Source organism: Macaca nemestrina, chromosome 3, assembly GCF_043159975.1.
Source record: "Macaca nemestrina isolate mMacNem1 chromosome 3, mMacNem.hap1, whole genome shotgun sequence".
In the NCBI taxonomy this organism is placed as follows: Eukaryota; Metazoa; Chordata; class Mammalia; order Primates; family Cercopithecidae; genus Macaca; species Macaca nemestrina.
In genome coordinates, this window is record NC_092127.1 from 115,543,423 (window position 1) to 115,570,052 (window position 26,630).

General features: G+C 41.7%; 1 protein-coding gene across 3 annotated transcripts in view; it reads right to left on the bottom strand.

The window, feature by feature from the left end:
- Positions 1–4,748: 4,748 nt before the first annotated feature.
- LOC105499571 (ubiquitin specific peptidase 46) overlaps positions 4,749–26,630 on the bottom strand; it is a 78,870-nt gene continuing 56,988 nt past the window's right edge. For 2 of the 3 annotated variants that reach the window (XM_011772208.3, XM_071093342.1), the window contains exons 6-9: positions 18,631–18,714; positions 15,901–16,098; positions 12,422–12,500; positions 4,749–11,529 (exon numbers count right to left, since the gene is read on the bottom strand). In XM_011772208.3, the coding sequence (XP_011770510.1) occupies positions 11,428–11,529; positions 12,422–12,500; positions 15,901–16,098; positions 18,631–18,714 (463 nt within the window). In that variant the 3' untranslated portion in view covers positions 4,749–11,427. The remainder of the gene's footprint in view (positions 11,530–12,421; positions 12,501–15,900; positions 16,099–18,630; positions 18,715–26,630) is intronic. The other variant, XM_071093341.1, reaches the window with a different exon arrangement.

Here is a 26,630-nt window from a genome sequence, read left to right on the forward strand (position 1 = left end):
TGTTGAAGCTGAGTCGTGGGTTCACAGAGGTTCAGTATTCTATTCTCTCTACTTCTGTACATGTTTTAAATTCCCCATGATAAAGTTTTAAAAAGAAACTATATCTATTTTAAATCTATTTTAAAATACATTCTATCAGGAAGATTTCTTTAAATTTTAGTGTGACAGAAGTCACTCACTCACCAGCCATGCCTAAGAAGAATGCATTAAATCTCCGCTTCCTTCAGCTCTGCTTCGCCATTTTTCTCTCTTGAATATTCTCCTTACACTTCCATCACTCACTTATTCACAACACTTGTTCTCAGAATGTCACTATAGACTTTTTATTTTTTTTTGAGACAGGTTCTTGCTCTGTCACCCAGGCTGGAGTGCAGTGGCACAATCATGGCTCACTGCAACCTCTACCTCTCCAGGCTCAGGTGATCCTTCCACCTCAGCCTTCCAAGTAGCTGGAACTTCAGGTGCATGCCAAGAAGTCTGGCTAATTTTTCTAATTTTTGTAGAGATGGGGGTTTCACCATGTTGCCCAGGCTGGTCTCAAACTCATGGGCTTAAGCAATCTGCCTGCCTTGGCCTCCCAAAGTACTGGGATTACAGGTGTTAGCCACCATGCCCGGCCGACTTTCTGTCCAATACTCCATTCCTCCATATACGTAAATGGAGAAAAAAATCCTGTACCTAATGTAATTAAAGTTCTATTATGTAGCTTAGAGTCTGGGGTCAGCAGACATAATTACAAATAAATGCTTCTAACAAAAATAATGAAAGCTTCAAAATGCAAAACTATTTTCCAGAAATTCTAAAACAGTAAATGAGTTCCTATCCCACATCACTTTTTCTAAAACGATAAATGAGTCCCTATCCCATATCACTTTTGAGAGGCCTCACAGTTTTTGCCTACAAAAATCAATAGCTTGCAAAAAATTGTAACCAAAACTTGAATAGCAGAAACAAAACAGGATATTTGTTCTCAGGTAGGGGAGGACTATAAGGATTAAAATTATGCTTTGCCACTTTAGTTGGCTTGCCATGGGGCTCTTTTCCTGTACCTCCCAAAATCAGAAAGTGGCTCTCAGATCTTTTATTTAAACCCTTACATTGATTTCTCCATTTTCTTTCTTTTCTTCTTCTGTTCTTCTGTGAAAAGAAAAGAAATTTTCAGGACCTTCCCTATTTATTATGCCGAGGGCAAAAGTTAAGCCGTGGAAACTGAGCCACAGTTGTTTTTCTTCTCTGGTGAATGACTGTTGCTTCTTGATCTTTGTGTTGAGATGTTATATATTAACCAGACTCCCTAATCTTTATTCAAACTTAGGCTACATGAGATAAAGACCCTCATGATTTTTACGTCTTTACAATGAGATGTTAAGCAATCCTTTGGAGTGTAATCAACAGTAGCCAATCAAATCTTATATCTCTGTGTTAGCCTTTGTATGGAGAATGTTGTGATTCTGTTCTACACCTATTTTTGCCTATATAAACAATCTTCACTTATCCCCACACTGGGAGCACCAATAATCATTCTCTGGTGTCCGGGTGTGCCTTGACAGCTACCCTCAATCTTTGCACTTAAACTATTTTAATTGGATCCTGACTCTTTTAAATTATTTCAGGTTGACCTTTCCTTTCCTGCTTTATAACATTAAAAAGCTAAATAGGAATAAGAATCACTTCTCCTCTCTTTTTAGATTTCTCCACATTAGCCCCACATCTCCTTGCCACACATTTGTTTTAACTTGACAACCCTTTCTAGGCACCAGCTTCAGAGAGGGACAGGACACTGTCTTCATGGAGAATGTCTTCTTCTCCCTTTTCATGATCTCTTGTTCCATTGCCCTGTCTTGCAGAAAGGTAAGGGCTTAACTTCAGCCTTGGTTTGGATTCAAGATCACTGTTGTCACATTTGGGATTTTTTTTTTTTTTTTTAAACAAAACACATAGACAAGTAATGTAAGTAAAGTAAGAGCAAGACTTGCACAACAGCTCTTTTGAGGACAATCAGGAGGTGTTAGTGGGCCCTTCAAACTAGAGGGCACCGGACCCTGTCCCTGCATCTTCAGTCATCTCTACTGCCACCTGCCCTATCCACACCAGGATCATCCCTCCCAACCCCAGCCCTATGATTCTGGAAAGCTCTTGAGCACATATAACAGGATCCAGACAGAACTTGGAATTTCTGTTGGAGCAAATTGGAATTCCTGAAATTGACTGAACCCTCCATACAGAGGGAGCTCAGTCCCCATCTCCTCTGTTTCAGGCCTTGCCTCAAATAGTGGTTCTGACCCCTCAGGAAAACAAGGGTTCGAGACACAGACACACCTGAGCCTGAGGGACTCTAAGGGGAGGTGTGAAGGTGCCAGGAACTATGAACAATGAGCAAAGCACGTCAGTCTTACCAGGCCATGCCCACCATCACACTACATGCTTTCCAGCATTTCTATTCATGACAAACCTGCTTTGACCTTGTTTTACGGGTTAGGAAAAACTGAAGTCCAGATTTCTCCAGAGTTACTTGTAAGAAGCCTCCTTTGGTGTCTGGGCCAACACCACCAACTCCGTGGGCAGGAGGAGTTGCTGCAGATCAATGAGGCGCCAGCATACCAGTAGCCATCCTATTTGTGTGTATGATGCTCCTTTCCCCCTTGCCCTCATGAGAACAGCAGACCTCAGGAAATGACTTCTCAGTCCAGCACTCTCCAGTCAGACCACTAGGAACACAACTGTGGTTGAACAAATGCTCAGTGCACTGAGAGACCACACACTCTGGGGGACTGTGGGGCATCTCGTAAGCGGCTGTCAGAAAGAACTCTGAGGATGGAGACCTTGCTTAGGTCATTCATGGGAGTGTTCCGCGGATAGGGGTGTGCTTTGTATTGGGTGCTGTCAGGAAGTGGGGGAGATGATCTGATTGAGATCGCAGTAAATCTCATGTAGCACAGATGAAAGCAAAGCTAAAATGGGAACTGGTGATGAGGAGAGAGGGGGATGTTTGTGATTTCGTGGTTTATACAGTGACCTTGTGTTTGTCTATGCTGGGATGAAATTATGAAGTGGTCTTGTTTTTCGTCTCACTTCATCACAGTCACGGCATGACCTTGTCTAAGGCTGGTGTTCTGTGCGATTTACATCAAACAAGAAACACCACAGCCCAGCGATGAGCGCCAGGATGGCTCCGGACAACATCAGAGGGCGGCTGTCTCAGGCTAGCCCCTGGCTGTCAGGGGATGCTTATTTTTCTCACGTCTTCAGCGTCGTATTTCATGCCTAGGAAATGTTAGGAAATGTTGTGGGGAATAAATGAAACAGTAGAGCCTATTTCCCAGAACTATTTATGACTTAAGTAGCTAATATTATATACTTTCCACTGTGTTGCCAATTGGTCTCTCCCCCTTGGGGACTGCTGGGGAAAATGGCCCCCTCCACCAACTACCACTCATTAGCATCCTACCCCAATACTATGTCCAACATCTGAGTTAAGCAAACCAGGAAGCAAAGGCTAGGACTGAACTAGGATCTCATGCCTCCTGATCCTTTGCTTTCCCATACGCTAGGGGGATTGCATCGGCTGGTGACCAACCCACACTGGAACCTGAACGCCATTGAATTGAATCTAAAATTCCATGGGAGAGCGAGGTCAGGGAAGCAACAGAGAGGGCAGAGAATGTGTAGGTTTCCTGTCAGCGAGGGACAAAGTGGGGTTTACCTGGGTCCCAGCTAACCTTGCAAAGCACACACACACACACACACACACACACACACACACACACACACGTGTTGGGCAGGTGTTGCGGCAAGACCCAAGGCTAGAAGCTAAGCAGTACTAGGAGCCTTAACCTTATTCCCCTCCTCTTACTCCCGAGACTCACAGCCCCTTATTCTTCTACATCGTGTATACATTTCCATCTGAGAGGAGGCTGTATGGTGAATTCATTCTTCATAAACCTTCACAGACTCCTCAGATGACATAATCAGTTAAAAGACCAAGTCAATCATTAGCCATGCAGGCAGAGAGTTTTCTCTCCATTCTACAGCCTTCACCCTTCTGCTGATGTCTCATACATCTGTGAAAGGAAAAGAACATCTCGGGACCCCAAACTCACTATACCAAAGAAAAAAGTTTAGCTTGGAAGCTGAGTCACAGAAAACTGTCTTTCCTTTTGTTCCTAAACAGATAGCAAAAAGAGGCCATGTCTCCCCAGGTGGCCTCCTGCAATATGGGACAAGAGGAGAATAGAAATCATCCCCACTACCCACCTTGAGATAAATGCATATTTGACTTTTCTATTGTTTATCTTTTGTAAAGTGCAGTTTTACTGAGTAGGAGACATACATAATTTACTGTTCCTCTACCTATTCCTTTCCACACGCAGCATGTGAATTCAGATTCAGCGAGTGTGAATCAAAGCCTCCTAAGAATATGACCATACTCTCCCTCTTTTTTTTTTCTTTCCTCCTTCCTCCTCCTGCCTACTTTTCCCCTTTAAATACTGAAGCCCTCAGATTCCTCTTTGTAAAAAGTAGGGGCCATAGATCATACTGTGGCTTTCGTCTCTTTTCCCTGGTGTATCTTCAACTTCGGCAAAATAACCTGTACATTAATTGAGACTTGGCTCAGTCCTTTTCTTTGGTTTACATGTCGAAGCTGGCACATATGACATACTTAGCCTAGCAATTTATACTTAATATTTGTTCTCCGGGCTTTGGGGTAGCACAGATAGAACAATATACCGAAGCCATTTCTCTTCAAAGAGTTTTCAAACAATTTATTTCACAGGAGAGGTGGACGTCAGTCTTCTTCACACAAGCGTTACAACCCATTAAAAAATTATCTTTCTAATCTCCTCAGAGTGGAAAACAGGTAATTCTCAACCTGGAGACAAGCTCTAAAGTACAGAGATATCACCTGCTGCAGGAGACGTGAAGGCTCACTCTTAAAGTTTTCTCGCATTTATTTTCCATTTTCTTAGCATGGAATGTTCTTTCCAGCAAGGTCCATTAAGAGAGAGTGAAATATGAATACAGCTGTATTGGATTCCTGAGGAGGACTTGATCAAATACATAGAAATGGTGGCTTCAATGATCAAATTATTTTGCTTCTAGCCAAGTCGGATACAAGTCTCCGTTTTCTTTTCAAAGCTCCCTTATGCTGAGAGGAAGTAAGAACAGAATCAGACCGCAATCTAAACACAAGTGCCTGAACTCCTTTTCCATGAAGAGTTTCTATAGAACTCCACGCTGCCTTAAGCACGACCTCACTCTCTCTCTCACTCTTGGGAGAGAACAAAGTGAAAGATGCATCCGTGTAATTGACAACCTGAGCACGACCCCACCAAGGTTCATACATAGTTTGTTATAATCATGTGGGAATTAAGCACACAATTAGAAGTCTTTTCTACACAATCTAACATCATTTCTGACTCTGTTATCTCATAGCCAAAATGAAGTTACTTTTCCTTTGTAAGCTCCTCATGTCTTTCGTTCAAATCACTTTAAAACATAAAGGAACCTTAAAAAGCAAACACAGGTTGATGCACCAATAAACCACTTATGTCCTATCTTATTTTGGTAAGTCTACATAGGCTCTACTTATCTGGTCATAATGTAAACAGATTGTTTAGAAATAACAGATGCTTGATTCATAAAGCCCACTGTTGAGGCTTTCATGATACTGGCTCTTTTAACACGAGAAGAGGCAAAACGTGATTCATTGCTGCAACATAACCGATTTATACTTTGTTTTCCAAAATGTGTTGTCCCTGAGCTGGAAGGCAGGCTGGGAAGAGCGTGGGGCTCCCAGGAAAAAGGATGGGGTGGCTTCATCCAACAGTGCCACCTGCACCACCGGTGAGGCTGGGGCTGAATACCAAACTGTGCTGATTTGCAAGGAGTTTCCCCAACAAGTATTATTTCCACAACTTAATTTTAAATTTCTTTCTCACCCAGACTTTTCTGAGACAAAAAATGAGTCTGTAAGAGGGACCCAATCTGTGTCACCTTTTTATCCGCCAGCTCCTGTCACAATGCCTAGAATGTAATAGTTGCCAAACAAATGCCTAATTAAAAATCTCTCCACCTGGGGCATCTTCACAAAAAGTCTACATGGGCTATCTTTAGTACTAACCCCACAACCAAAATTTTCCCTCAGTAAAAGAAAAATGACTGATATGGTTTGGCTGTGTCTCCACCCAAATCTCATGTTGAATTGTAATCCCCAGTGTTGGAGGCGGGGCCTGGTGGGAGGTGATTGAATCATAGGTGATTTAGCACCATCCCGCTAGTACTGCCTCGTGACTGAGTTCTCACGAGATCTGGCTGTTTAAAAGTGTGTAACTCCAGCCGAGCAAGGTGGCTCATGCCTGTAATCCCAGCACTTTGGGAGGCTGAGGCACCTGAATTCAGGAGTTCCAGACCAGCTTGGCCAATGTGGGGAAACTTTGTCTCTACTGAAAACACAAAAATTACCCGGGTATAGTGGCACATGCCTGTAGTCCCACCTACTTAGGAGGCTGAGACAGGAGAATCGCTTGAACTTGGGAGGCCGAGGTTGCAGTGAGCTGAGATCACAACACTGCACTCCAGCCTGGGTGACAGTGAGACTCCATCTTAAAAAAAAATAAGAAAGAAAAGTGTGTAATCCCTCCCGCTTTGTTCTTTTCCTCTTGCTCCTGCCACATAAGATGGGCTTGCTTTCCCTTTGCTTTCTGCTGTGATTTTAAGTTTCCTGAGGCCTCCCCCAAAACAGAAGCCTGTACAGCCCATAGAACCATGAGTCAATTAAACCTCTTTTCTTCGTAAATGACCCAGTCTCAGGTATGTCTTTATAGCACTGCCAGAATGGACAAATACAATGACTTAGCAAATATTTTTATCTTCATGTAAATATAAGGCAATGGAAATGGAATGCTTCATTTTTTTTCAGTAAAGGTATTTTAAGTATCAATACAAAGAGAGGAAAGGAAATTTGAAGAAATGGGAAAATACATTCTCTAGAATTTGTGTCACCTTGGTAGTGACAGGCCTATCCTATAAATCCCACTGACAAAGTGAGGCCTAGGAAAGAAAAACACATTCCCAAGAAGATCTTCTCTTCCTTTGGCCTTCATGGCAGACAGATGTGACTTTCCCAACAGTCTCTGTTTCAGCTCAGTCAGGTTCAACTGCACTGCCCTGAGAAGATGGACAGCAGTTGGGAGACTCAACACTTACTGGCACATTCCCTGCTCTTCGTCTGTGAGGTTTTATTCCCATAAATGGACCCAAGCATGTATTCAGATGACAATCTGTCCACCCACAGATGCCCTGGGTGACTGATGCGGAAAAGCAGCCCTACCCGTGATTACTATAGGCTTCACTGTGGCCACATGGCATGGACCTGTGCCTGCCCCCCTTTTGGGGCAGGGAGTGGTGTGAACTCACCTGAGGATTTCTGAAGCTGGGGGTTCCCCGTGGCTCAGAAACAGGCCCAGAAGTCAGCTGGCTATCAGGACACCAGGGACCAACCACACTCCTACTCCTTCCTAGAAACCAGATGCTGTAGGCTGCCTCCTTATTTGGGGAATGGATCTTTCATTTCATAACTGGTTAAGGGGATTTTATATGCAAAGTCCCCAAAAAGAAATACACTGTGATGCCTAGTTAACTATCCCTAACTTCTTTTCACTGATATTCTCAATTTGCTATTCTCCAGATACTGTTCCCTGAATTAAATTCTGTTGATCTTTCTCACTCAAAAAAGTGATGAGTTATCTCCAGAACATTGATTTTTATCAACCTTGAGAGTAACGCTGCCTTTATATATTATAGTGACCAGAATGTTCTGTACATTTCCACTGCTTCAAAATTAAGTTTGTAATAATTACTTGGACATAAGACCTGCCACTGACTCACGCTTTATAAAAATGATTTTAAGCCCATGTGTGTAGCATTACCCGGATATAATTCTCTAGAAAGAGAATTTCCATTTTATTCATTTATTTAATTTTTGCAAACAATTTTAGAGGCAGGGTATTAAACTGATTAAAATTTCACAAGATTGACATTATTGCTTAAAGTGCTTGAATTGGTTACATTTTTAAAAATTAAGGTACAGATTATTTTAAATAAAAACTACAATATTTTTAGCAACAAAATAATAAGAATGCCACACAAATACAGTAACTATTTTGGTTACACAGAAATGGAAGCCAAAAATAAATTAATGTAATACTGGAAAACAGAAATTTAATTAGGCAGAAAAGTAAGAAATAATTTTCCCTGACCCATGCCATTTACATGAGTTCATTACAATAGTGCTGATAAATGCCTTGACCATATAATAGCAAACAAGGGCAAAACATTTAGTGCACAATATTTTAATACACATGAATATACAAAGTTGATCAAAATGCAATGTTGAAAGATAAAATCCATCTGTAATAAAGCTACACTCCAATACCTAAAATAAGCCCTAAGCTCCAGTTAGAATATAGATCATTATTCGGCATGACCATGAAATTAAGGGTATCCATGAAAATAATTGCATAGGGACCATTGCTGACATTTTTTCCCCATTTTATCTTAAATCCAAAATATACCAGGCCATAAAACCAAATATGACTGACTTCCTATTCAAACTAATGCCCTGCTTGTGTTGTGCCTCAGTCTCTTCAGACCAGTCCACTTCCTATGACCATAGAAGGGAAAATGCACCAACACAATAGGACTGGATGCCAGCATTTTACCAACATTTACTTTTAAACACATGATTTTTTAGCATTTTTTATGCCATAACCTAGAGGCTAAACTAGTACGTAACCAATAAAGCAAATGTTCCTTCTGGTTTTTTTTAAGTGTAAAACACTGTAACTTATTTTATAACACCCAGCAGTTAAAAGAAATACAGCAGGCCTACTCACTTCTGCAGATGACACAGGAAATCCTTGGCCATTGGAGGGAATACTGAGGAGCCTCTGGGCTATTGCTGACCTCAGAATGGTCTCACATCTCCCACACCATTTCCTGTTTTACACTATGAATGAGGGATGTAAACTAAAAGTGTTTGCATGTTACCGTCTTTACATAAAGAGACATGATTGGGAAAAACTTGTAGCTGCCTAGTGTTTGTTTCATTTATTGAGGAGGAAGAGTGAAAAAATTAGCAGATAGCTCTAAATTTTAAAAAGCTGATGGAGTGTTGCTGGAGAAGTGTGTTTTGGTCTTTTTCCAATCTTCTTTTTCTGCACCACACAATTGTTTTAATGTCTTTGCAATATTTTCTTATACTTACCCTTTTTCATTCCAAAAATCTATCCATGAATGCTGAATTTTAACTGACTCTTTCTATTAAAAGGAATTACTTTCATTAAATCACTGGGAAAAACATTTTGCACAACCAAACAGAAAAGAAATATCCTGAACTTATGACTGAGCATTTAAACATTACTTCTACAGGCTTCCAATTGAAATATTTTTTCTAATAAATTAGCTTCAACAGTTGTTTCAAAGATAATTTTAATAGCTTTTCTTATGAATCAGTTCCAATATATTAGAGGCCAATCATCATTTTCTTAAAACTTTGTAACTTGCAGTCAAATATATGGATTCTATGTAGTACAAACATTTTCCTACATTAATCACCTTCAGTCGGAAACTGCCTCTCCTTAAAAGGAGACAAAGACTCACCTTCCAGGTAGTGATTACTGCATAAGTTTCATGGAGAGAAAAACAATGCTTATAAATGTGAAATTGCCTCTAAACAAGGCAAGGTACATTTCCATCACTGTATAAAACAATAACATGAAGATCACCCTGTTTTGTCTTCTCCAGTGAAAAGTAAAACATTTCACTTCAAGCATAAACAAATGAAATGTTGGCATGCTTACTTAAGTTCTGAGCAATAAACAGTTCAAGATATTTCAAAGATAAGAAATCCAGTTTTCATCTAGATAAAGTGCTATCCTCTTCATTGTTGCAAAATGGCCACTAACATTTTCCATTTCAATTTTAGTTCACATTATGCCCAAAGTTTGCATGTTCATTAGCGGATGCATTAGGTAACAAAAATATGTTCACAGTTTATTATAGTGTATGGAAGTTACATGACTTCCAAAGGAAGCCAAGATCTAAGACTCAAAAACCAGCTCAACGGCAAAACACCAAACGACCCTTTTAATTAAAGGTACCAATATTCAAATGCTCTAATAAATACATATATAACAAAAGTGAAAAAAGTAACTATAGTGAGATGAGGTTCTTCCAAAAAAATTCTGTCTTGTCAAGCATTTTAGGAGTCTGAGCTAAAGAAACAGCGCCATTTTGTTCATTCCTCCCCCTGCCCACGGACACTTCCTTTGAGCCACCTTCATACCCAGCTAACTCTGGTATTCCCTCTAGGGAAGGTTCTGTATCAGCCCTGGGACTCGCCAGTGCCTCAGTAAACAGACGGACTATATTAAAAAGTTAAGTTGTACAATGTGCTGATGGCTGGAAAGATGCAGTACCTTTGTTATTCCTGATAAGGAACAATGCCGTGCTGACTGGCTAAGGTGAGGTTTGCCAGCCCTGCAGTCACTGACTGTGACACATCAGCAGGATTGGAAAGATACCTTGAAAAGCTTAGCAGTGCCGGATACAGGATAAATACAATTCACAGGGCCTCACAAAAGTGTCACTGAAAATAAACAACATAGAGTTATTTTCCTGAAACTTGGGTTTTGGTAGAAAGGTACGAAAATAACTTTTCATTGTCCACAAAAACTTCCCCCTCTTGGCTTTGCCTGCCCTGAGCCTTCTTAGCCCCTGGAATTCTAATGGCTAGGTCAGCACAGCCTAGTGCCAATGCCAGCCAACACCAGCCACCGCGGACAGCTTCTCTTCACCCTGTTTCATGTGAAGGATGATTTTAGTATTGAGGTTACTCACTTTTCGACATTTTCACTTGCACAAACTTAAAGCTACAGTTGCACCCCTAAAAGGTGAATATCTACCCAATTCTTCTGTCCTTTTATCAGAAAAGAGGCAGAGAAGCTGAAAATGGGTAGCAATGCTTCCAGGGACAAGTTAAAGGAATGCACTGTAAGAAGACCCTGGAAGCCACAGAAGTTTAGCAAACACCTAAAATAGACCATAGACATTCATAGGAAATGTCATTCTAATACAGCCAGACATAATGAATGGCATAGCTTTCACCCAGTCCTAAAATTAGCAACTGTTATTCACACAAATCAGACTACAATCTGATTGCAGTTAACTCTACGTCAGACTGAAATAAAACCAAGAGTAGTGCTGCATGTAAAAACACAAAAGGAGAGAGTCTAACTCGGCCAGACCATTGAGACTCAGAGTGATACCATTAGTGGGCCACTGGGGAAGAAGAAAGACTGCAGAGAAACCAGGTAATAGTGCTTTGAACATTTTCCCCCACTTGACTCAGTTCCACAGTTCTTTAAGTTACTCTCTTGACTGATAGAATAAAATATATCCAGATTCTGAATTTTTTGATATATCTGATGTCAGGCCATAGAATTCTTCAATAGCTTGAGCATCTATTTTCTGCAATAAAGGAGAAAGAAAACAATACAATTATATAATATGATTCCTGGGGAAAGGAGATAAAAACTAATGGAATATATATTAAAATGCAAGGAGGACAATTTGTTATGAAATCATGATTAGGAACTTTCAATAGCAAATGGAGAATTCCACAGACTTGTCTGAAGGACATCATCACAGAAATTGTACATCTCTGGGAAAGTAGGCAACGCCTTCATGCATTAGCAACCCTGTGTGGGCACTCATTGAAGAACAAGACAAGACATCTCCCAGATGGTAAACTGATGGGTCCTGGAAATAGCCTTAAGTCTTTCCGGCCACCAGAGTTTAGTGTTATTCCACTTTTAGTGTTATTCCACTAAAACTGCTACCCTAGTGGGTTAAAATAGATCATGTCTTTGAGTGTAGAATTCATTCCAGCTAGTATTCTTTTATAACAAAATCAATACATAGAATGTATTGGTGTAATATAAAGATTTCCAGATCCAACAGACTGAAAAAAATAAACAATAATCGATACAAGAAAAATTTGTTATAATAAAATAATTTTAATAGAACTTTGAAGTCTATTGTTTGCCCTGTATCAGAGGGGGCTTTAGTCATGATAGAAACAAGACTTATACTTAAGTATGATTTACGGTGGCACAGATAGAGAGACCCCGTGTCTATGGCTGAACCGTAGAGAACACTCATCGGTAAGTCCGTGATCACACCCCTTCTCCCTTTCCATGGAGCATGGGGATTAGCAGAATTTGGTTTTGAATAGAAATTTAAGTTGTTTTCAAATTACATTATGGGGAAAGAGGCCTATTTTAGAAAACATCTATACGTATACGTTCCCTGAAATACTATTGATGCTCTATGACTACTGGAGAATAATCTGCAAACCAACCTCTACAATGTCATCATCAAATAAAAGCCAGAAGCCGTGACTTTTCACGATAGTGATATAATGCCCACGATTAGGACCACTGGAAAAGAACAATTAAAAGAAAGTCAGCAAGTTAACATTTACCTCTTTATAAAACTCTACTTAGCTCTTTATAAGCAGTGCTTCTCTGGGAAACAAACTATGTCATCAGCATAAAGAACTTGGAATATAGCTGATGTCTATGTTCACAACACTAAGCTGGACACGAGAATACAAAAGTGGACAGAAGAGATGTCTTCTAAGGACTCATAATCCAGCAGCAAAAACAGACACTCAAATTCAGTAAATATTAACAAAAAATTACTCTCTACCTATTCTGTGCCAGGCCCTATTCTATCTGTCAGGGGAAGAAGCAGTGAACAAAACAAAGACCTCACTTACTTAGGACTTGGGGTAGGGGCCAGATTGGCAATATACAAACTAAAGTTATAAATGTATGTCAAGCGGTGAGAAGTGTCATGGAGAAGGATGAAGCAGGGTAATGGGATATGAGTGATGGGAGGAGGTAATATTTGATGGAAAGTGAAGGGAGGCCACTTTGATAATGTGAACAGAAGGAAATTTCCCTGAAGGAAATGGCAGGGGTAGGGGTAGGGGTGGGGTTGGGGTCAGGGCATGGGGAGAAGCCATGTGACTCTGGGATGGAAGTTTCAGAAATAGGGAATAGCAAGTGCAAACACCTGGGGTGAGTGAGTAGCACTTGGTGTCTTCAGGAACAGCAGAGAGGCCAAAGGAGGCCAGAGCAGCAGAGTGAGCGAGGAGGGGAAGACCGGAGGGGGCTGAGGGGCAGGTGTAGGAATCGCAGGTAAGATTTTAGGCTTTGCTTCGAGCAAGCCAGGAAGAAATGGGAATTTTGAGGAGTTGCATGATCTGTGTTTTAGAAAGACATTAACAAACCAATAAGCATAGTAACAAGTGTTAAAAAGCCATATACTATGCTATACGGAAAAAAGCAGAAAGGACAACTAAGCAGCTGTCACTATGTAGTTAGGTTAGATTTGCACGAGTGAGGAGATTTTAATCCTAAACCTAAAACTGTTTTTTAACGCACTGTTAAAGTTGAAAAAGCCAAACTTTCCCCTTTGTTTACCCTCTTTCAACACAAGATGATGCCAATGATCTGTTCCTGCCCTTTCTCCAGCCTCCTCCAGCTACTGTCTCCCTTTCCCTCTGAGCTCCAGCCCATCGGGCTCCTCTCACACGCCACCCCCTTCACATTACGGGCCTTTGCATTGCTGTAAACTCTGCCAGAGATAATCCTCCCCCAACTGCATTCTTTTTAGCCCTCAGCTCAAATGTCACCTCCCCAGATAAATCTCTGCTGACCACCTCACCTGAAGAGGTATTTCCCATCACTCACTCATCTCTCTGTTTATTCCTGATAGCACTGATCAAAATCAAATTATCTTGCAATGGTTTGTTTTTGGAGGTAGCAGGGCAGTGTGTTTACTTGTTCATTATCAGTCTTTCCAGATAGATTATAAATTTTGTGAGGGCAGGGCCCCTGTGCTGTGTGTCTTTTCGTTACTCTATCTTCAGATCCTGGCATGGAACCCAGAAAACATGAGCTTAAAAAAAAACTTGCAGCAGAAATCAATGCATGAGGCTATGCACCTGTTGCAACTGTGGGCCTGCCTTCCTGGCATGGAAGGGAAGGCAGGCCCAGCTCCCTAACCTCAAAGCTTTCCAGTGCTACCTGGAAGCCACCCAATCCACATGCATAGGCCAACCCTGCTCCACACAGGAGAACAATGCTACTTCTGTGGGGAGGAGTTTGAAGAATCCTAGTTAGTGGCATGCATGACTTGGCACCAACTGATTTCTGCTACCAGGGCTCTTCTGACCTTGTGCTCACAGTACAGAAACTGACCTTAGAGAACCCAGCCTCCCGCTGGACGTCCAGTTCCCTCACCTGGGTCTCTGCCAGTCCTCCCAAGGATTTGAATTGGGCACCCACAGAGACCCACACTGAAAGTCCTGTGTACCCTGTGCAAGGGGCCCTCCTGTTCACACCACCCCTGCCACCCACTTTAGCCACAATGCCCACCAGGTCCCAGGCTCTGCCTGCCTTAAGACCTTCCTGAACCCTGCACCAATGTGAGGCCTCACCCAGTGCTCAAGGCTAGGTTCCAGGTCACTGAAACACTGTGTTCTTCAAAAGAATAACAGCTCTTCTTCAGGGAGAACACCACAAAACTGGCATATAACTAGCAAATAAATACCATTTTACTGAGAATACAAGAAAACATCCAGTGACTTAAAGTTAATACGTGCAGGATAAAATATGGGGTGCTTCACATGTAAAGTTACAGTTTCTGATGCCATCTACCCTAGTACACAATTAAAAATGTATCAATCTATTCCTGCGCATGGCAATGGTAGTCTCCTGGTAATGGTGTGTTCACCATAATCCGATTTTAGCAGATGGCGGAGAAAGACTCTTACTCTGTGACACGCCCCAATCTAAAACCTACGAGGGCGGGGGAAAGCTGTGCCTACTCCCAAGACAGAACATACACCTGTCCCAGCTGAGCAAAGAATAACAAACAGGTAAATTTTCAATATATTTTTCTTCCCTTATACCAAATTATGGAATAAAAAATATCTGCTCACACTTTGGGAGGCCGAGGCGGGCGGATCACAAGGTCAGGAGATCGAGACCACGGTGAAACCCCGTCTCTACTAAAAATACAAAAAATTAGCCGGCGCGGTGGCAGGCGCCTGTAGTCCCAGCTACTCGGGAGGCTGAGGCAGGAGAATGGCCTGAACCCAGGAGACGGAGCTTGCAGTGAGCCGAGATCGTGCCACTGCACTCCAGCCTGGGGGACAGAGCGAGACTCTGTCTCAAAAAAAAAAAAAAAAAAAAAAAAATCTGCTCAAAGGATTTCGGCAAAATGCTTTGCCTTTCCATATCTAGAGGCCTTCTCTCTCTTATCTTTTTTTCTGATTATATACTTATTACAGAATGTTGGGGAAAGAATAAAAATAACAAAGAATATTTTTTGAGAATATATTTTTAATCACTCAAAGTGCCAAAAAAATATTAAATTTGATCCACTGCTTCCAGTCTTTATTTACACATCTTAAAATACTTTTGAGATCATACTATAAATGCAACTTGGCTTTTTAAAAATTAAAATAATAGCATAGACATTTCTCCATGTTATTTCAAATTCCTCATAACCATCATTTCCATGCAAAGGAGATTTATTAAGTGATTTCTCTCATGATAGAACACTTAGATTTTCATTATTGGAATGCTCTTTATTTTATGTGTCTGCAGGCATGTTTACATATTTTTTGTGATGATCAGTAAGAGTTTGGAAGATATCCCAAAAGTACTGAGTGCCACGGCCCAGGAAAGGTGCAGCTGGATATACTTCAGTGAAGGGGCAACCCTTACACTTACCCTGTATGTCTGCTTCCAGTCTTGCCCTTACCTGCCACAGTGAACGACCACAGCAACCAGGTCATACATGCGGTCCAAGTTCACCGCATCACTAGAGGTGTTGAAGAGCCGGAGTTCCAGAGGGAAGACCACACGGTAAGACAGCTTGGTGTATCTGTGCAGCTGCTCCATGTACTTGAACCGCTTTAGGTGCAGGGCCAAGATCATGGGCAGCTTTTTTACCCTCATCCTAAGAAACCATGAAATAGAAAATCAGTTGTACCCAACACCTGTTAGGGAAAGAGAATACACTGTCACCTGCCCAAACAGAATAAGAGGAAGTTCTATCCAACTTCAAACCAGCAAACAACCAAACAGTTTGCAAGGATAAAAGTATGTTGGCTTATATAGAGCTGATTTAACCTACATCCCTGGCTCCCAGAAGCATCCCAGCAGGAGAAATGTACAACGGTGTGTGTCTATTTGTTGAAAGGAGATGTTTCAGAATTTTTGTACAAATAAAAATAGGTTGTGCAATTGTTCTCCACCACTGCCCTGTGCCTTCCAGAGAGAAATGATACTTGGACAGTCTACCCCCTCAGATGATGGAGAGGTGGGTTGAGAGCTTTTGAGAACAGGAAGATGGGAGGAGGACAAGGTAGACGGTGCCGACTGCTGGACTTACAGGTTCCGAGGACTGGCAGGAGATGGATGCTTCTGACACACACTCTAGGGCACTGGGACACCAAGCGTGCCAGGCTCACTCTCATTCCGACCCTTGTGATCTTGGGCAAGTCACTTCCCTTCTCTAGCTCTCAGTTTCCTCATTTATAAAATGCAGGGGTTGGTTTAGGGCTACATTTTGCAAACTGGGTGCATGAGAGCACTGGAGATGTTAACAGATGTGATGTTTCTGTGGCTAAGTAAGTTTGGACGATGCTACTTTCTGCTTTGAAGATCCTAAGTGTACATTACCACACTGAAGATTTTGAGAAATCCTGCAGTAAAGGAATTGTTCTGTTGTTTGATGTTGGACTTCCCAAACTTATATAAACATAGAAAGGTTTTTTACTAGGTGATCGTTCACCTAGTAACTGATCATTCCTCAGTAAAAAGTCACAAAAAAAAAGTAAAAAGTCACCTAGTAACTGATCATTCCTCAGTAAAAAGTCACAAAGATAACAGTTTATGCAGAGTATACTGCTAGAATAACGGGTCTTCCAGTTATCTTCCAGGCCCCCATTCCATGAATGTACTGAATTAAGTGTAAATGCCGTTTAGTTTGCATACATTTTTAATGCATAGTATGTGAAAAGGACAAATTTTAAAAGAATAGTTTTAAGGAATCTATTAAGGAAAAGCCCTGTTCATACAAATAAGCAAGTAAAACAACACTAGAGAAATAAGAATTATGGGGAACCCCATATTTTACAGGAACACATGACATTGTAATGTATAAACTCCCCAGGGCTGAACGAAAAACATCTTAATGCCACAAAGGAAGACCCAAGGCCAGTCTTAGGCAGACTGCGGTTATAAGGATGGGGGGCAGACGTGAGTGACCTTCTTTACTAACAAAAGATATCTACCTACCTCCTTGAGGCCTGCCTGCTACAGTGACTAACCATCTGTAAGTTTTGCAGCAAAGAAAAGTGTACATGTTTGGAGTGAACGCCTGGGAAGGCTGGGCAGAGAAATGATCTCAACCTCAGGTCTAAACCCCTGAGGGTTTTAGACAGCAGTACTGAGCATCTGCCAGCTGCCTTGAATACTCCAGACCACTGACAAGATAGATTTAACTCACGGAAGCCTTTGCAGGATGACTGAAATGGCAACTTTCCTGGCTTGTAGGAGCAGATTAATGGGGAACAACTGGTTATTCCAGATTTTCCAAGAGCTATAACTGTCTGGTGTGCAGAAAAGATGGTGCAATAACTTACTTTCTTATCACCTGTTCTTTTTCTTTTTTTTTTTTTTTTTTTTTTGAGACGGAGTCTCACTCTGTCACTCAGGCTGCAGTGCAGTGGTGCGATCTCAGCTCACTGCAACCTCTGCCTCCTGGGTTCAAGTGATTCTCCTGCCTCAGCCTCCCGAGTAGCTAGGATGATAGGCGCCCATCACCACACCCACCTAATTTTTGTATTTTTAGTAGAGACGGGGTTTCGCCATGTTGACCAGGCTGGTCTCAAACTCCTGACCTCAAATGATTGGCCTTCCTCGGCCCCCCAAAATGCTGGGATTATAGGTGTGAGCCACTGCGCCCAGCCTCTAATCACCTATGCTTATAACTGATGTGTTAATAATTTCCTCATGAGTCCTTATGAAATGATATATATTTTTTAAACTTCTGTCTCTAAATAAGAGGTCCCAATGTTTAAGCAATACAAACAAAAATAATATTGGGTGTCTACTATGTGTTATATACTCTGCTAAGTATTTATATAATTTACCTTTAATCTCAAGAGAATAGTGATTACATTTAATCATTACTTGTTTATCTAGCATAGTATCTGGCACACGGCAGGGCTCAACAAATATTTGCTGAATGACTGAATGAATAAACAAATAAGTAAACAATCGGACAGACAACTCTCCAAGTTGTCCTCTCCAAGGTCAGCGTTCTTATCCCAGTTTCACTGGTGAGGAGGGTAATTGACTTCCCCAAGGTTCCACGGCTACAAGCCCAGGAAGCTGAGATTGATTCAAAGCCAACCCTACTGGGCCCCACAGTCTGGAACCTTCTCACCACACAAAGATAACCCTGAGCTAAATCTTTACCTACCTTTTCTGGGCTTCTTGTTTGCTGCAGCATGTTTCACAATAATATTTTTGTTCACTACACAGTGTTTCTGTGTTGCTGAAGTCTCTGTAGAGGAAAATATTTTCATCTTTAAAAAATGTCCAAATCTACTTGGTATACCATGTTTTAAATCCCTCAATTAACCTGTAGGGTAATTTTTAAATAAAAATGGGAGAAGTAATAAAAAAAAAACCCTACTTAAAACTAGGATGGAAGAGAAACTACAAGATAAATAAAAAGAAGACTGGGTGCCATTATGATGGTAGACATGTTCTTTACATCAAATCATGAATTTACCATGAGAGATTCAAATATAGTTTTATTTATGGGATATATAAAGGCAGATACAAATTAGGGTTTCCAACTGGATTCAGAAAAAAACCTCATGATTTAATGGTGAATACCTATAAGCTAGAAACTAAAATCATAATAGAAAAATGCTGTTGAGTAAAAGCTCACCATAAACACTAAAACTTAGGTCGAAAAAGGAAATCAGGTAATATGCAAGGTGACATTATTGTGTAGTTAATGAAAAACAGTATTTCTCTGGTAGTCCATATTTTCAAAGAGCACGAAAGTAAAGATAATGAAATTTAAACCATATACAAAACTGCCCTCTTACTGAACTAAAGAAATCCTGAATTAATCAAATGACCACCTCCTACCAACCATTGCTCCCCACTGCTCCCCTGCCAGAGGATATGAACTTTTGCCTGCCCCCTTTGGAGAACAAAAGCCACTGTGTTTGTCATATGTGTATCTACCTTATCTTGAGGTTCTACTCTGCTACTTATGGTTTTTATTTTTTAAATGTCATGGTTTTTCATTCTTTTCCAGCCATCGAGATTCTACTTAACATTTCTGTGGTACTGCTTCAAGGGCTGAAAAGAACATCTGGACTAACACCCTACAGTTTTGAAAAATTCTGGGACATTTCCTTGTTCACAGAGTGTCCTAGCACCACAATGACCAGATTTTATTAAACATAAAATGTTATTTAAAATGTGTTAGGTGATTCTACCACTTACACAGAACACATCAAAAGAAAACATGGATTCTTTCATTCATTAAGTCCCCAAATGTTTCCTGCCAGTCCTCTGGGCTAGATTCTGGGGATCCACAGAGAATAACTGCCCTCATACGGTTCACACTTCAACAGAGATACGTGCAAATGAACCACTGACAACATGAAACGATCAGTGCAGCTTCAATAAAAAGTATTACATGATTCCCCTGCTGAAACCCTCCAGCAGTTTCCACTGCACTTATCCACCCTGCCTCCTCTCTGCTTCAGTCACACTGGCCCTGGGATATCCTCTTCTTACCTTAGGGTGTTTGCAGGTGCTATTTTCTCAGCACTGAGAGCTTCCTCCCAGAAGCTTCCATGGCTGGCTAACATGGTTGTTCAGCACTCAGCCTAAACATCCCCTCTTTGGAGAAGACTTCTCTGGCCACTTTGTCCAAGCCTATCCAGCCCCTATCGCATTGCCGTCTTATTTCTTCCCAGCATCTGAAACCAATCTTCTGTTCATTTGATTACTTGCTTCCCCTCTATGTGGGCAGTGCGCTTGTCATTCCTATATCCCCAGCACGACACACAATGGAACGCATTAATATTTGTTGGTTGAATGAATGAACCAACAAAGACAGAAGCAGGTGTAAAGTCCAGGAGAAAGCACAGAGAAAGAGGGAAAGTGTGCCAGGTGAACAAGCAAATAAGAGTCAATGACTCCAGAGAGAGAACACTGCAGTGCAGAGGCCTGGAGGTAGGGAATAGCAGCAGCGGTGTATTAGTCTGTTCTCATGCTGCTAACAAAGACACATCTGAGACTGGGTAATTTATAAAGAAAAAGAGGTTTAACGAACTCACAGTTTCACATAGCTGGGGAGGCCTCACAATCACGGCAGAAGGCAAAGGAGGAGCACAGTCATGTCTTACCTGGCAGCAGGCAAGAGAGAGCATGTGCAGGGGAACTCCCATTTATAAAACCATCAGATCTTGTGAGACTCATTCACTACCACGAGAACAGTATGGGAAAAACTGCTCCCATGATTCAATTATCTCTGCCTGGCCCCTCCTTTAACACATGGGAATTATTACAATTCAATGAGATTTGGGTGCAGACACAGCCAAATCATATCAGGCAGCAAGTCACACAGCCTGGAATACGCTACCAAGACACCAGCATGAACACTAACCAACAGTCTCAACAAAGAAAAGACATAATCAGGTAGTGCTTTTTGGAAATTCCACTTTTGACAGCATGGTAGAGGGGGGATTGGAGAGGGCTAAAAGGCAAGAAAGCCATTAGAGTGCAAATGTACTAAACTTTCAGATTTCAAGTACGTGGTATATAAAACAAACTCATACTTAGCTGGTTGAATACTTCAATTGAGTAAGTGCTGTGGAATCTTGTTTTGGCTGCATGGGATTGACTGGAGTGGAACCAGGGAGCCAGAGGCAGGGAGGTGAGTATGGGCGTTATGGAGCTTCATATCCTCCCAATGTCTACTGTGGACAAGCTGTACTACCAAGCTAAAGGGTCACAATAGCCAAAGAAAGGCCAGCAACAAACAGGGAATCATTCATTCCTACTCATTCTTATTTTTTCCAAAAAGTTATTTGATTTGTACACCCAGACAGGTGGAAATATAGCAGAAGTTAATACCTAATGTAAAGACCCATTTTACAAAGAAGGTCGCTGACAGAGTAATGCTCTTAGGGCATCCATGAGTTGAGAATTAGAAAATGAAGGTAAATTAGAAGAAGGGAAGGACCCCAGCAGTAAATGCTGAGGCAGAGCAGCTGTCAGTTAATGCTCTATACCTGTTAGAACAAAAATGGGCAACAGTGGTGTAGGAAACTCTTCAATGAGAAAGACAGAGGGGCACTTGCTCTCTCCCACACTTGGGATAAATTATCAAAGCATAGAGCAGAGGTTGTGAGAAAAACACAAAATTCTTTGTATTGCTTTAAAAAGAGGCAGAGCAGCAATAAAATATTACTTAAAAATACACTTTGGGGCTTGATATAGTTTGGATCTGTGTCACCACCCAAATCTCATATTCAACTGTAGTCCCCGATGTTGGAGGTAGGACCTGGTAGAAGGTAACTGGATCATGGGGGCAGAATTCTCATGAACGGTTTAGCACCATCCTCCCAGTGATGTCCTCGCCATACATCGTGGTTGAGTTCTTGCGAGATCTGGCCATTTAAAAGTGTTTAGCCCCTCCTCCAACCCCTGGCTTCTGTTCCAGTTGTGTGATGTGTCTGTTCCCCCTTCACCTTCTGCCATAATTGTAAATTTCCTGAGGCTTCCCCAGAAGCCAAGCAGATGCCAACACCATGCAGAACGATGAGCCAATTAAACCTCTTTTCTTTATAAATTACCCAGTCTCAGGTATTTATTTATAGCAACGTGGGAATGGACTAATATAGGGCTGCTCCAAAAGTAGTGAGTTATCTCAATTGATGGTTCACAGTCAGTTATAGATCAAACTCCTTGTTCTACTTTTTCCTCCATTCTCAGGAAGGAAGGAAGGAGGGAAGGAGAGAAAGAGAAGAAAGAAAATACACTTTGGGAACAAATCTAATAAGAAATGCATGCTTTTACAAAAAAGGCACTAAAGCCTTATGCAAGTATTTTAAAACTTAAAAAATGGAGAAAGACTCTTTTTGGGGAAGGCTATCATTTATTGTAAACACAGCTATCGTGTCCAAGTTAATGTCTATCTTTGATATATTTTCAATTAAAATCTTTTTCACTCATCACAATAATTTAAAATCGATATTAAAAATCCTCAAGTAACACTTCCTGATAATTTCCATGTCATGATCACACAGAAATACTACCATGAGAAACACAGTAGGATATACTGACGAGGCTGCTCCTATGGCTGGCCATGGGGCTCTGGCACTGCCAGGCCCTCCTAGCCTCCCAGGAACCGAGATGAATACATCTAACCCATTTTCCCTGGCTCACCAGTTGGGAAGTTTTATTCTAGAATCTAGTGCAGTGGTTCTCCTCCTGCTCGCCTGGCTGCTCATTAGAATCATCTGGGGAGCTTTAAACACAATCCCAATGCCCAATCCCACACCCCTCCACCCCCGACTCTCCCTCTATTCAATTACATCAGAATCTCTCCAGGTGGAACCCAGGCATTATTGTTCTTAAATCTTCCAATGTGCTGCCAAAATGCCAATGTAAAGGCAGAGAGTCATTACTCCAATGCTTCCCAATAACCTGGGGATATTGTCGGCACTGGGAGAATGGGAATTTAAAATGAGAGGAAGATAGAGGAAAGGGAAGGTGGTTTTAGAGCACTGAGCATTTGGAGGAGAAAGAGGAGATTCTGGGAAGGAGTCATGGGGAGGGTCTAAGGCACTCAAGTGGAAGACAAAAATAACCAAAAAGGTCATGCAAGGATAATTAAGATAAACTTCACATAGTTTAAGTTTTTGCCTGAGGTCAGTCCTGAACTTTTCACAAGGAAAAAACATCTTTCTTTCTCAGTATTCTCCTATGACACAAATGGCTTACTCTGCCTAAGACACAGTACTGAGGTTTGAAGTATTAGATTTATAGCTCAGCTACCACACAAACTTAATGGTTTCTCCAGATCTATATCCTGAATTTAAACACTATTTATATCATTTCTCTGGAACAAAAGTTCAGTGAAAATACATTATAATTCACCACCTAAAAACTTTCTGGAAGAAGGTGCCAGAGATCTTACATTCAAACCCCACCATTTTAGCTTAATTTTTTATTTTTTAAAGTTATCGAAATGAAAGAAACATATCAGAAGAGAAATGCAGACATAACATTAGAGAAGAAAATTCATAATTCTAGTTTAAAAAACAAATCCTCAAAAATGCAATCCAAATTAAACCATGAAAGGGGCCAAGCAAGAGCCCACCCTTCCTTCTCTTTTGTCTCAGAGACAGAGAAAGCTAACGACTCCACTGGCATAATTTGCTCCCTGCATCTTTCTCCCGCAGGTCCTTCTCCCATCACGGAACTCTGAGTGGTGAGTGGCAACACCTGGCAGGCTTCTCTTTCTGCTGTAGAGGTGACATCTCACACGCATGTTAGGGCAAGGTCTAGTTTAGGTCTAGTTTAGGTGGGATGTAAAACAAGGGAGTGGGAGGCACTTCAGAGATATCAGCCTGCACAGTGCAGTAAGAGAGTCGAATGTTTAAAAGGCATTCAGAGTCTACTTTATATTCACCCACCCTAGCCTGAACATTTCCAAGTGCCTCTAGCCTGACTTCACCAGGTATGGATAACCAATATACACATTTCTCCAGGAAAAAAAATTATGGAAACCTAAACTTCAGTTCTATTTCTTATAACAAGGTTTCCCAAAGGTTGAAATTATCACCAGTCACTTAACACTTCACCTGGCTGATCTCAAATCTACAGCCACTGCCACCTGCCCTTTTGAACAGTTCAAGTAATTCCTGGAAAAGAGGGAATGTAGCCAACCTCCCTAACTCCAAATTCTCACCAAGGAGGAGAATGGGCATATAATGGCCTTCTCCCATTCCCTCATCAAAAACTAATGGTGGTACACCCTTAACGTTTTCCACGACCTGTGATCATAAAACCTTAGGAAATAAAAAATGGCTTCTTTTCACCGGAACGTTAGGAACTGATAATTGTTTGGCTCTGTGTCCCCACCCAAATCCTATGTTGAATTATAATTCCTAATGTTGGGGGAGGGACCTGGTGGGAGGTGATTTGATCACAGGGGTGGATTTCCCCTTACTGTTCTTGTGATAGTAAGTTCTCACAAAATCTGGCTGTTTAAAAGTATGTAGCACTTCTCCTTTCACTCTCTCTCTCCTGCCACCATATGAAGATTATGCATTTCCTCTTTACCTTCTGCCACAATTATGTTTCCTCCTGTATAGCCTGTGTAATTGTGAGCCAATTAAACCTTTATTCTCCATAAATTTCCCAGTCTCCAGTATGTCTTTACTGCAGTGTGAGAACAGACTAATATAGAAAATTGGTACCAAGAGTGGAACATTGCTATAAAGATATCTGAAAATGTAGAAGCAACTTTGGTACTGGGTAACGGGGCAGAGGTTGGAACAGTTTGGAGGGCTCAGAAGAAGACAGGAAGATTTGGGGAAGTTTGGAACTTCCTAGAGACCTGAATAGTTGTGACCAAAATGCTGATAGTGACATGGACAGTGAATTCCAGGCTGAGGAAGTAACAGATGGAAATAAGGAAGTTATTGGGAATTGAAGTAAAAACAAATCCTCAAAAATGCAATCCAAATTAAACCATGAAAGGGGCCAAGCAAGAGCCCACCCTTCCTTCTCTTGCTATGCTTTAGCAGAGAGATTTGTAGCATTGTGCCCCTGCTCGAGAGATCTCTGGGACTTTGAATTTGAAAGACATGATTTAGGGTATCTGGTGGAAGAAATTTCTAAGTAGCAGAGTGTTTAAGATGTGTTCTTGCTGCTTCTAAGTCTATGCTCGTTTGCATAAACAAAGATATGACCTGAAATTAGAACTTATATTTAAAAGGGAAGCAGAGTATAAAAGTTTGGAAAATTTGCAGCCCAACCATGTGGTAGAAAAGAACAATCCATTTTTAGGGAGGAATTCAAGGCTGTAGAAATTTGCATAAGTAAAGAAGAGCCAAATGTTAATAGCCAAGACAATGGGAAAATGCCTCCAGGAAATTTCAGAGACCTTTACAGCAGCCCCACTCATCACAGGCTTGGAGGCCTAAGAGGTGTGAGAAACACACTCACCCATCCAAACCCAAAGAATGGACTTAGAGTCACAAAGAACAGTGGAAACAAGACTTTTAACGGTGGTCTTGCAAGATCGGATGTCTGGTAGGCAGGCACACCAGGGGCAAGTACAGCAGCTAATTTCAGTAGCTAATTTATCTCCTAGCACACAAGTCCCTCCCCCAGTTCCTCAATGGTTGAATACTATGGGGTTACAATCTTCCCGGACATTGCCTAAGTTTCATTATTCCCTCATAAGTTCATACCCCAGTCCCCTTCCCTGCTTAAGTTTCAATTTCCCAATAACAAAACTTTCTTCCCTTTTATGTGCTGACCCCTCCTCTATATCCTGTTCACTTACAGTGACTTTCTAGGTGCCATGAGCTGTGCAGTTTGTCACAACCACAGGCTGGCTGACAGTACTTAGATCTATGATGCCTTGAAAACAAAACATTTAAAATGTTTTCTCACAGAGGGAAAAATGGTTTCATGGGTCAGGCCTAGAGCCTCCACTGCACCATGCAGCCTTAGGACATGGCAGCCTACACCCCAGCCACTCCAGCTCCAGCTATGGCTAAAAGGCACCAAGGTGCAGTTTGGGTTGTTGCTTCGGAGCATGCAAGCCCTAAGTCTTGGCAGCTTCCATGCGGTGTTGGGCCTGTGGGTGTGCAGAAAGCAAAAGCTAAAGTTTGGAAGCCTCCACCTAGATTTCAGAGAATATATGGAAATGTCTGGCTGTCTAGACAGAAGTCTGCTGCAGGGGCGGAGCCCTCATGGAGAACCTCTACTAGGGCAGTGCAGAGGGGAAATATGGGGTTGAAGCCCCCACACAGAGTCCCCACTGGGGCACTGCCTAGTGGAGCTGTGAGAAAAGGGCCACTGCCCTTCAGACCCCAGAATGGTAGATCCACCAACAGCCCACCCTGTGCACCTGGAAAAGCTACAGGCACTCAATTCCCGCCTGTGAAAGCACCTGCAAGGGCTCCTCCAAAGCCACAGGGGTGAAACTGCTTGAGGCCTTGGGAGCCCACCCCTTGTGTCAGTGTGCCCTGCTGTGAGACATGGAGTCAAAGGAGATTATTTTGGCACTTTAAGATTTAATGACTGCCCTGCTGGGTCTCAGACCTGCATGGGGCCTGTAGCCCCTTTGTTTAGGTCAATTTCTCCCTTTTGGAATGGGAGCACTTACTCAATGCCTGTACCTCCCATTGTATCTTGGAAGTAGCT